This window comes from Puccinia triticina, chromosome 6A (assembly GCF_026914185.1).
Source record: "Puccinia triticina chromosome 6A, complete sequence".
Taxonomy (NCBI): domain Eukaryota; kingdom Fungi; phylum Basidiomycota; class Pucciniomycetes; order Pucciniales; family Pucciniaceae; genus Puccinia; species Puccinia triticina.
Genome location: NC_070563.1, coordinates 991390 through 1002776, shown reverse-complemented (window position 1 = coordinate 1002776; position 11387 = coordinate 991390). Strand labels below are relative to the sequence as shown.

The 11387-nt window shown below is 48.7% G+C and overlaps 2 protein-coding genes across 2 annotated transcripts; one reads left to right on the top strand and one right to left on the bottom strand.

Annotated features, from left to right (window-relative positions):
• Positions 1-3968: 3968 nt before the first annotated feature.
• PtA15_6A121 (uncharacterized protein) lies at positions 3969-5840 on the bottom strand (the record flags this gene model as incomplete). Its single annotated transcript, XM_053169793.1, has 6 exons — positions 3969-4146; positions 4273-4714; positions 4790-5193; positions 5269-5395; positions 5456-5664; positions 5764-5840. The coding sequence occupies 6 exons, from the start codon at positions 5838-5840 to the stop codon at positions 3969-3971; spliced, it is 1437 nt and encodes a 478-aa protein (XP_053021048.1).
• A 351-nt stretch (positions 5841-6191) lies between these two features.
• Positions 6192-6581, top strand: PtA15_6A120 (uncharacterized protein; the record flags this gene model as incomplete). Its single annotated transcript, XM_053169792.1, has 1 exon — positions 6192-6581. One exon carries the CDS (start codon positions 6192-6194, stop codon positions 6579-6581), a length of 390 nt encoding a protein of 129 aa, XP_053021047.1.
• Positions 6582-11387: the final 4806 nt, after the last annotated feature.

Here is an 11387-nt window from a genome sequence, read left to right as displayed (position 1 = left end):
TAAAACAAAATCATCAAAGTTTCAATAGTTTGTTAGAGTATCAGATTTGGTGATCTGCCATTCTGCATCATCTCAATCATCACACCAAGGAGTCAAAAACATCTTCAGCTCTGGTCCTCACTGATTGCTGTGTATTTCTCAAAATTATAATTACCATCATTGCACACTTACAGAAGTCAAAAGCAAGCAGTTTCTGAAATTTGCATCATGATCACTCAGTTGCTCCTGGCTCTAGTTGTTAGGCATCTTTCTTTCTCCAGATCTTAGAGAGACAGGTATTTCCAGACTAACAAAGATTTACTCTTGAATTTATGTAGTTGATTTGCAAATGCTTTGCCACAGAATCACCCAAAGGAATGGAAGTGCTTGCCCATCAACATGAACAAGCCGCCAAATTTCCCAACCTGGAGATATTGGATAATGCTGACCTGGTGAGTCATGTGATGTGGCAAGCTTCCAAATTCAAGGAAATGTTAAAATAACTGGGACAATATTTGTCACTGGACCGGATTCTAGAGGAATTCACATGACACCACCAGTGCCATGGGGTATACTGCTGAGAGGTTGCTTGGGAAGGGAAAACCAAGAAAGGAAGAATTTGACCATGGGCCAGATTTTGGGCAGATCAATAGGATCTTCCAATCTTTGACTGAGGGACCAAGAAGGTACCATACCTGAGTAGTATAAGCTTGAGATATGCAGAAGGGGTGAGCAAGGAATTCTTTTGAATTTTTCAAAAGGAAGATTTCCATTCACAAGTGAGAAAAGAATTGATCATTCTTCTTTTTTTTTAGATTTGTTGGAATTTTGAATCTACTCTTTCACTCATCCTTCAAAATTCCTTCCATTTCTAAATCACCTCCTGTTCACTTTCTTTTCAAAAACCAAGATTGATTGGATTAGATTTGTTTATGTCTAGATAAGAAGTCTTTTTTGTTGACTTAGCACACATGACTTGTAGACTTAGATTACCTGTTGTGGTAGCTATGTTTCTACAACTCAGTTTTGACATCAAAGATCTTCCTTTTTCCATTCTCTTCCTTCAGTGTTCCATTTTGCTCCTTTTTCCTTTAAAGTAGTTTGTCTACTTCTGCTCTATGGTAATGGTACTAGTAAAACCCCATTCTGATCCGGTGCTGTACCATAAATTACATGTTTAGGAGCAAGGGAATATTGGTGTGCCTGTCAATATCCACCAATCTCTTTCCCTTGAAAAGCTTTATTTTGGCCTCTATGCCCTGACTTGTTCAGTCAGTTGTACAAACTGAAATTTACAAAAAATTGTACAATGTGGGTAATACCACTAGGCAAGGTGCATATTCCCGAATGAAAATTTATTCACACTCCAAAATTAGACATTTTTTATGGTCCATACCTTGGTAAAAAAGGCAGGGAAAACCAACTCTGGTATTTTCACATTTGATATTGCTGGGCATAAAATTCCACATGACACAGGTTTGCCTAGCGTTGACCCTATTTGATACGTGAAGAATACAGAGTTGATGTCAAACCACTTTCCACCCAAGTCAACATGGGGATCTGCATGACAGAAATATGCCACAAGGATCCATCCACCAGTTGGCTAATCTTCTGAAGTTGCTATACTTTACCCAGAATGTCTCATAATGTGATGTGACGTGTGTTTTGAATGAATGAAAAAAAAAAAAATCTGCAATGTAAAATATTCCCTGTCATTTGGATGAGGATGTGGTTGAGCATAAGGATAGGCACAGTATTGGAAAAACCTTTGTGCATGGAAGCTCACTTCCGCAAATGCAATCATGATCAACCAAACACAAAACTTCAGCATGGGTCTATAGAGCAACATCTGCAAGGGTTGCAGATCACACAGGAAGCTGTCCATTTGGTTTAGCAATCACCCGCGCTTTAGATGCTCTCAGCCAAATTCCAAGATGATGCAGGAAGTTTCACAGTGCAAATGCTCAGCTGATGGGCGACTTCCCGTCAAGATCTGAGGGCCTCCCAGACGTGATCTGGAGCCCCAAGAGGTAGATTCCCCGCCAAAAAAACCAAGACCTTTGGGGTCTATATCCACACCTGCAAGGGTTCCAGATGTGATGGGAAGTCATCCAGTGGACTCTGGAGGACTGCCCCTCTGGAAGGCCTGATTTTTGAAACCTAGGCCAGATTGTGCCCAAGCCTAGATCGGCCCAGATGTCCCTGCAAAATCTGAGCAGATCTGGGTTCCCAGCGCAGCAGGATTAAGGCCTCCAAGGGCCAACTTCCTGCTGGCATTTATTGCGAGAGCTCTAGATGCTCCTCTACCTCCTGGATTAAGACACCTACCAAAACAGCAAGCTTCCCACATGAAGGCAATATGACAGGCTTAGGAAAATGTTTTCCTTTTTGCTAGAAGTCGTGGGTTAGGGTGTGTCCATTAGGGGGGTTCACAATTGAAATTTGTAAAACTTTAGGACCCATTTGAACCTGTTTATGAACATATTTTTAAAAAGTTGATAAATTGCACTGATTGATCAGTCACACCTTTTTCTGGACATCTTGCCAAAATTTTAAATTTATGTTCATAAAGGCCTTAAATTGACCTCCAAAGTTTTAAAAAATTCAATTGTGAACCCCCCTATTGAGATCTGGAAGGCTCCCAGACTCGACAATAAATCTATAGCAATCTAAAGATGTATGTACCAAATCTGTAAACTGAAACAAGTGGGCTCTCGCACCCGGAACAACAACTTCCGGAGTTCTTCTGTGGACATAAACCGGCGACAGACCGTGCACAGCTGCGCCAAACCTCCGTGCCAGCGTGACCTGCTCAAAGAGAGATGTGTTCACCGCGATCTCCAAGTTATATTCATCATACACACACACAGAACCAACCCAATAAAAACAATAAAATAGATCCCAAAGACAATACACATATCCCGGCCCGCCCACCCAAAAGAGAAACAATTAGACTATCTAAACAGCTACTAAACAGGGGTATCTGAGAGCGCGGTACACATCCGCAATGAGACGCCCGGGCTGCGTTCGCCGTTGCTTTTCGTGGGCGGCGATAAGGAATGCTAGGTGTGTTTTTTCTTCTTCAAAAAAAGGGGGGGGGGGGGTTAAAGAGAGAAAGAAGGGTGTATATGGGGGAGGAGATTAAGGGGGGGAGGAGGAGAACGAGCGTCGTAGGAGGAAGAACAGCGAGCGGTGCGAAAGCGAAGACCGGCCCAGAGGCCGGAGCGGGGCCGGGCGGGCGCGCGGTCCGAGTGAAGAGCCGAGAGAGAGGATGCGGGCGTGCGGAGGTATGGGGGCGAGGGCGGGGCGGGGCGGCCGGAGACGCCACACAAAGAGCCGGAAAGAGTGACTGTTTTTGGGGAAGAAGAGGGCCGGGCGGGGGCCGAAGGGCGAGAGTCCACGAGCCAGGCCGGCGGCGCGAAGCGTACCAAGGAACGAAGTATGTATATATATGTATATGTGTGTAGAGAGAGAGAGAGAGATGAAGAGAGGGGCGGGGCGGTCCGGACACGAAAGGAAGGCGATTATTCTCGTGGGCGCCGCGCCTCCAAGCCGCCGGCAAAACAAAAGCGAGGCGAGGGGGGGTATAAGCGTGCGACAAGCCGAATACGTAACTAGATATATGTATGTATGTGTATGTATGAGTGTGATTGGAAGAGCGATAAATAGAGGGAAGGGGGGGACAGACGGAGGGCATATATGGAGAGCAGGCGGATAACTAAGAGAGTAGAGAGAGAGACGGGGAAGGAGGCCGGGCCTGGGGGGCGCGCCGGGCCAGCGATGGATATGAAGGAGTGAAGCAGCTGGGAGCGGTGGCGTAGTCGTCGTCGTCGGAGGGGTCGTCGTTGGGGGAGTAGAAGGAGGAAGGTAGTCAAGGGCATGTGGGGATATCTTTTGGCGGGTGAGGGGCGTTACAAGACGAGGATGATATTAAAGGGTGGGGGGGGGAGGGATTAAAGGGTTCGAGTGCAGGTGCGGGGAGGGGACGGTCAGCCGTGGACCTGGGGCCGCTTGCGGTTATCGACCGAGGTCATGCTGCGGCCCTCGCTAGCGAGCTCGCGGTCCATGATTTCCTTGGCCTCGTCGCCGTCGAGCTCGTCGTCCTCGGGGCCATCGAGGCCCATCTGGTCCTCGTCGAGCACCTGGGCATGCATCGACTCGCGGACGCTGATGGGCGGGGCGGGGGCCGAGTTGGGCGGCGGCGGCGGCGGGGGGTGGCCGGCGGTCGTGGGGGGCTCGGGCAGACGGGCGGAGGCGCCGGGGGGGACGGCGTCGGGGAGGGCGAACTCGGGCTTGCGGAGGGCCTTGCGGAAGGCGTCGGCCATGATCGTCGCATCCACCGAGGTGATCGGGCCGTCGGGAGTGGGCACGGCCTCTGAGCCGGGGGCCGCCGCAGGATGGTGGTGGTCGGCGGGGGGGAAGGCGAAGGTGTTGGTGGGGGCGTTGTGGGCCGAGAGGGGCGAGCCGGGGCGCGAGCTGTTGGGCGAATGCAGGTCCCGGGCCGACGTCACCCCGAGCGCGCCACCGCCGCCGCGGCTCTTCGGGTGGCCGATCAACGCCGCGCCTTCGGTGTTCTGGATCATCGGGCTGTGGCTCGCCACGCTCCCGCCGCTGCCCGACTTGCCCCCTAGAGCCGCGGCTTGCCAGATCCGAACCTGTCTCCGCTTGCGCGCATTGGTGAAGGCCAGGTAGGCGGCTACCAGGAAGATGAGCAGGGCGAAGGAGCCAAGGACGACTGAGAGAGCAGGAGAGTTCGGTGGTCAGTACTCTACGGCAGGGGGAGAGATCAGACAGATGGAAGCGGACGGACCGATGAGTGCGATCTCCCAGCGCGGGAAGGCATCGCCGCTTGATCCTGGCTGGAGGTTGGAGTTGGGGGTGGCCGAGGGGGTGAGGAAGGAGTGGCTGGCCAAGGAAGCGACGAGCTGGCTGGAGACCGAGGCGAGCGAGGCGGTGATGAAGGCCTGCGGGGGGGCGGTCTGGACGACGCGGAAGGTGGCCTGGTGCTGCTCGCCGCCGGTGAGCGCGGCTCCGGCGGTGGTGATGACGAAGAAGTAGGGGAAGGTCAGGTTGCGCCCGGCCTGCCAGCTGGTCAGCGGCGGGAACCACGAGTCGTCGGCATAGATCCCGATCATCCCGCGGTCGTTCGGGATCTCGGTCCAGTTCGCAACGGGGTTTTCCGAGTTGGCGTTGTATAGATAGATGTCGACGAATCTGGGCGGGGTAGAGTGGAGTCAGCTCAGCCCATCCAGGTTGGGGGGGGGGGGGGGGGATGCAGCGGGACTGAACTTGGATCCGATGAAGCTCGGGTAGTTGTTGTTCCAGATGAATTTGCTCCAGTTGTGCTGGACGAGCAGGGTGTGTGGTTCGGGGAAGCATGAGAGGATGGCGTTGGATACGGCGGTGCAGCTGGGGTCTGTCAGAGATAAGCCAGTCAGTCAGGGGGATGGTGGTGGTGGAAGAGAGGGGGACGGACATCCATCGGCACTGGGCCCGCTGCCGTTGCCCTGGAGGGACTGGCGGGGGAGCAGGGAGCGTTTGCGGAGCGAGCGGCGGTGCCTGGGGGACTGGTCGTAGAGGTATGGGCCTGTGGGGTGCTGGGGAGGGCTGTGTTCGGCTGGGCTGGGGGGACAGAGGGCCAGGCGGAGTGATTCTAGGTCGGGTGTTGTTTGGGCGATGGTGTTGCTAGTGGGGGGGAAGATGAGCTGGGCGGGGGGCTGTGGGCGTGCGGTGGGTGCTGGTGGTGGTGGTGGTGGTGGTGGTGGTAGGCATGGCCGATGGGACTGGGAGGCGATGGGCTGTGGCGGGTGGTGGTGTGTTCGTGTTGGCTGGGCGTGCGGGGGCTGCTGGGGTGTGTCCATCTGGGAGGAGGGAGGGAGGGAGTGAGGGATGGTGGGCGTGGGGGTGGCTGGGGGTGGGCGGAGGAGTGCAGGGGGGAGGGGGGTGGGCTATGGGCTTATGGGGGTGTGTGACAGGTCCAGCTGGAAGAGTCAGAGGACTATCACTCTGCGCGGCTGGAAGTTGCAGCAGCTCTTGCTGGAGTGCTGGGCGACGCATTAAAAAAGGAGTGTGATGAAGCGCGGACGAGCATAGAGCCAGCCTGAAAACCCCTCAGATCTGGGCCGACAACAAGTACAACTCGGCTATGGGGATACTTTCCTGCAGAACAGGCATAGGCCTATCTCGATTCGGGAATATTAAAGAGCTAAAACATGCACCAGAGCACTCATCGATCAGCCCCCCCTTCAAACCCCTCCGAGCTCTTCAAGCCGCCGGCACAACTGGTGCTCCGCGAGCCAAGACATCATCACGAAAAACAAAATACAGCGCAAAAGAGGCACCACATGGCCGCCGCCTCTGCACGCAAAGGCGCTCATAGAAACCGCCCAGATCCCAGATCAGCCCAGATTGCATATGCACAGTACACACGCGTGGACGGGAGAAGCACTCACCACATCCGACCATCTCAAGTCCCGCCCGCACCTCCAACCCCTGGCCTGCGCGTGCCGAGTCTCCAAGCGATCAACCCCCTTCCGCCGCCGACTCCAGCCAATCTCGACAGCCCGGCCCTCTCCGGCGCATGGAAAGAGCCTTCCAGATAATACATAGAACACTTCTCCCGTCGTCCAATTGGGCCCCTCTAAACTCTAACTCCCACCACCAAGCAAGCTTCAGCAGTGTAAATCAGAACCTACACAGTGCGGGGAGTGGCCTCACCAATATTCAACGACCATGGGATCCTTGTAACTGGCTTCTATCTATACTGGCTTCCTTCCACACAGGCCCGCCCTCTTACATACTCATCATCATCATCGCCGTGCGAACAAAACTCTCTCGCTCACCCACATCGTCTCATCACGGCTGTCGATCCCCCCCCCCCCCCCCCCCCAAAAAAAAAAAACTTAGCCCCGCCCCCTCTGGCGGATCGCCGGCTCGACCGTTCTTGGCGATGTTCTTGCCCGCATGGGTGTACAGTGACCCCGCCATGTAAGCATAAGGATGGTGCACACAAATCCTATGCTTACATAGAGGTATGCTTCTTAGCGAAGTAAGCATAAATCAATTAGCGGTTTAACATTAAGCGGACTGACAAGCCCACCGGAAAAAAAAAACCCCGCCAGCATTTCCCCAGGCTGCCAGCTGTACAATTATTTCACAGGTACAAAAAGCCCTGGACCACTTGGCTCTTTAAGCAATTGGCGCCGAGCAAGAGCCAAGCGGTGACCTCCCATACTCCACACGCCCTCCCTTTTTATACCTTTCCCCCCATGCTCAACTGACCATGAATTATCCTTATCCTTTTGCTTTTTCCGATCCTACCACTTCCCCCTCTGTTGTCTGTGTGCGCACAATTATCAAACTTCCATTTCCATTTTGTAGCTGAGGTCAATCTCCTAATCTGGGAAACTGAAAACTGAGACTATTTAACGGCAAATGACCGTATCCCAGGATATCATGTCTCTGAGCCCCATGCCACCATCCTGGAAGAGGATGTTCACCATTTCCGGGAAGCTGCAACCGGATCCCGGAATCGGAACCTCAAATATTTAAAGAGAGTTTGTTTGCCATTTTTGGGACACTGGACCGTGTCGAGGGATACAGTGTTTGCCTGGGCCTTGCCAATTCCTTGGAAGGGGACGTTCACCAATTCCCCAGGATGTTGTCTTTCTGCGGCCTATGCCACTACCCCGGAGAAGACGTCTGCCAATTCTGGGAAGCTGAGACTGGGTCCCAGAAACGGAGACCCAAATATTTAGAAAGAGTCTGTTTGTCATTTCCGGGACACTGGACGGTGTCCAGGGAAACAATGATTGCCTGGGCCTCTCCAATTCCTTTGAAGAGGATGTTCACCAATTCTGGCAATCTCAGACCGCATACCGGGATAGGCCTATAAATGCCCCCCTCCTCAATAAACTTCTTGCAGACAACTGACAAACCAACCCCACCATTCTCATCAGTCAACCACCTGGTCCTATTCAATGGCTTCCCCAACAGTCAGCTCATCAATTCTTCTATCAAATCTATGCCATGTCCCGACTCAAGACAACTTCATTACCTATCTCTATTCCCCAACCAAAGCTCCGTGCCCAACACCTTCCTCCCATCTTTCCGATCCCCTCTATAAAATTTGCCTCCAGCGGTCTAATGAGGATCCTATTCTTGGGAGGTTGTGGCTCTCATTCAACGGCACTCTGAATCTTGAGTCTGTTTCTAAGTCCTCCATTTGTGTTGAAATAATTGTAGGGGTAGCTTGTTGGGCCATTACTTCCGACCCCCTCTATTCATCCTTTATTCGGCCAAACATTGTTGGCCGCTTATGCATAACCAGTCTAGCAAACAAGATACGTGCATTTTCACCGGTCACTGGCCTGGTGCGTTTGTTAGACAAGTTCATTCACCGTATCTCAGTGTGATGCCAATCTCCTTTGCTGTTGTACCATAAAATAGAGGGAAAATAAAGGAAAAAGTGACAGTTTTTGGTTAATTGTATAACTACATGATATGCAATAGTGGTCACGGGGCAGCGGAGCCGCCCTTAAACCCTAGTGTATGCTTATATAGGACTGGCCTATATAAGCATTGTGAATTTCCAGGGCAGTTTATGCTTACATTGGCAACCACCAGGAGTGGGTTGCCATAGCCAATTCGCACATGTATGCTTGTATTTATATGTATGTATTTCCATTACTATCTTGCACACAGACATTTCAAGAAAGAAAATTTTTGAGATTGAAGAGCTGTAGTTCGGAGATTCTCATGGTTTCAGAGATGGAGAACAGCAGTCTCTCGGCCTCTTTTCCCAGTCCTATATAAGCATTTTTTTGTTTTCTCTCCCCAATTTTTTATGCATTATGCATTATGCATAAAAAGCATCAAATTTGTGGTAACCAAAAATGGTGGATGGAAATCCCATGCTTACAGCAAATTATGCTTACAACGTGTATGCTTACATGGCGGGGTCACTGTAGTGTGTGCGCTGGGAGGCGCATAGACAAACTCGCAGTGGGACCCACGCGAGCTGTCCGCCCGACAGCGCTCAATAAAGCCTCTCTGGAGGAGGGCCCTGGGCGTACAGCTGCAAAGAATGTGTCTACAACCCTAGGTGCCGCGCCCGTTTTTACCCAAAAAAAACAGGCATCCGGCCCCGTCCGCGGTGCGCAGACACATTCTTTGGTACAGGTAGATTTGTTTTCATGGGCTTGTAAGGTTTCGACAAATAAATCGGCATGGATTAATGGGACCCGTGGAATTGAATAAATCCTAGGCACATGACTTCCAACACCAACAATGGATACATTTATCTATTTACAGGTGCTGCATGGTTTCAATCCAACCAAACAGCCCTGCAATGGAACAGGTTGAAAAAAGGAATTTAGGCCCCAATTATAAACACCTTTTTGAGATATTTTTGAAAAGTTTTTGAAAATGAACTGAAAAGTATTTGAAAACATAATGAAAACAAAATGAAAACATTTTTTTTCCAAAAATGGTTCAAACACACCTCCTGGGTGTATTTGAGTGCATCTGCAGTATTTTTGAAATTAAAAAGCTTTCAAAAAAAAGTTCAATTTCTTTTTTGGGCAAGTTCAAAAACTTTTCAAAAATATCTCAAAAAAATGTTTATAATTGTGGCCTCATATTCCAACATATTAATTTAGCGAGCTACAGTGGTGCACATAGTACAAGGAGCTTTGGTAGATTAACAAGTGAGCCTGGTGATTATGCATTGGTGGAGCCCCCTTGGCCTCTAGTGTAGAATGAAAATTAGATGAAAGCCTTAGCCACCAACCAATCCCATGCAATCAAGAAGCATAGAATTGACTTGGTAAGAACTCTAAAATATGGGCATTGCTATCTCCATGAATTTCAATCTCATTCAGATAATTTCTCCTTTTCCATATTGTTTTTGTGCTGTCTGAAATGAAAAATTCAAACGGAAATCTGAAAAAAAATCTGAAAGGAATTTCAAAGTCTTCCCTGGAAGAAATCTCACCATATTCTTGCTGAAACTTGCGAGCGGAATCCATCATTTCATCCAGTTTTTGTTGGTAAACTGTCTTGTTCCAATGTACATCAAACAGGGTTGGATACCACTTGAAATATTCATACCAAAAGCCTTCCTCTTCAGCAATGTAATATCTTGTCAGATGTTTCACCAGATTAAACAGCTCTTTCAGATCTCCCTCATATTGTGTTAAATAGTTACATTCCAGGCATACATGTAACATTTGAGAAAATTCAGTCGAGCTCAACCTGCATACTCAAGAGAAGCAATCATATTTTTCTTTATCAGCTTATGTATTCAAATTCAGGAAAATAACACAATGTAGCAGTACTTACAGCTCCAAGACAACCCCTGGGTATAGTTCCTTTTTGATGAATAAAAACAGATTGACAATATCAAACACCAGAAGTTTGGCAGTGCGATTTGAGCCATAAATCTTTTTGTATGAAGGGTGATGGGCCACCAGCTTGTTCACCAGATCTTTCATATCTCCCACATCCAAATCAGAATCAATAATGGAATCTGAAGATTTTTTTTTCTTTGGTCCAATACTAGAAACTTTGGAATCCTCCAATTGATGAAAAGAATTGATTCTATTGATATATTTTTGGCATGAGAATGATCTATCAAAAGCTTCAAATTCTTCAAATTCTGCACTAGATTGTAGGGGTATTTCTCTAGACTTCAACCTATCTACCAGGAAAACAAAGTTGATAATTTTTTCTTCCTTTTCTTCCAGAACTTTTTCATTCATCCATGAAAAAAACCAGCAAGTATGTGAGCCAAAATCCAAAAAAATGTTAATGGGAAAAAAACTTGTAAATACCTTGAATGAATTTGTTGATATATGGCCAGTACCAATGCTCAGTCAGCTTTCCCATGCATTGCCATTCACGGTTTAGAAAGTAGTGTTGTTTCATGTTCAGAAATCTTTGAGAATATCTAACAAACTGCACCACTGTCCCCTCATCTAGAAATAAGGATCTGGTCATCTCATGGCTTATAAATTCATTTTCAAGTAAAAAATCAAGTATCTTGAACACATAATTCCATGCTGTAAGAGTATTGAATTGGCGTTTCTTTTTGAGACGTCCATCTTCAAATAAAATGCCATACTTTGTGATTATTTGTTTTATTCCTTCAAAAACTGATAGGTATGATTTTTGTGTTTTATCTACTATCAATTTATGCATCTCCTCAGGGAGGGAGGAGAAATGATTCATTTCTGAATCCTTGAATGAGTGGCTGATTGAATCAAGAATTGTGCTGCTTCTATCAACAATTGCCAGCTGCAAGAGCCTTAATCTTCTGAGGTTTTTTACATCTTGCTTTGACTTTTTAAACAGTTTCAATACCTCAGGCAATTCCACACGATATTTTTTCTTCCTCTTCTTTGAAAGCC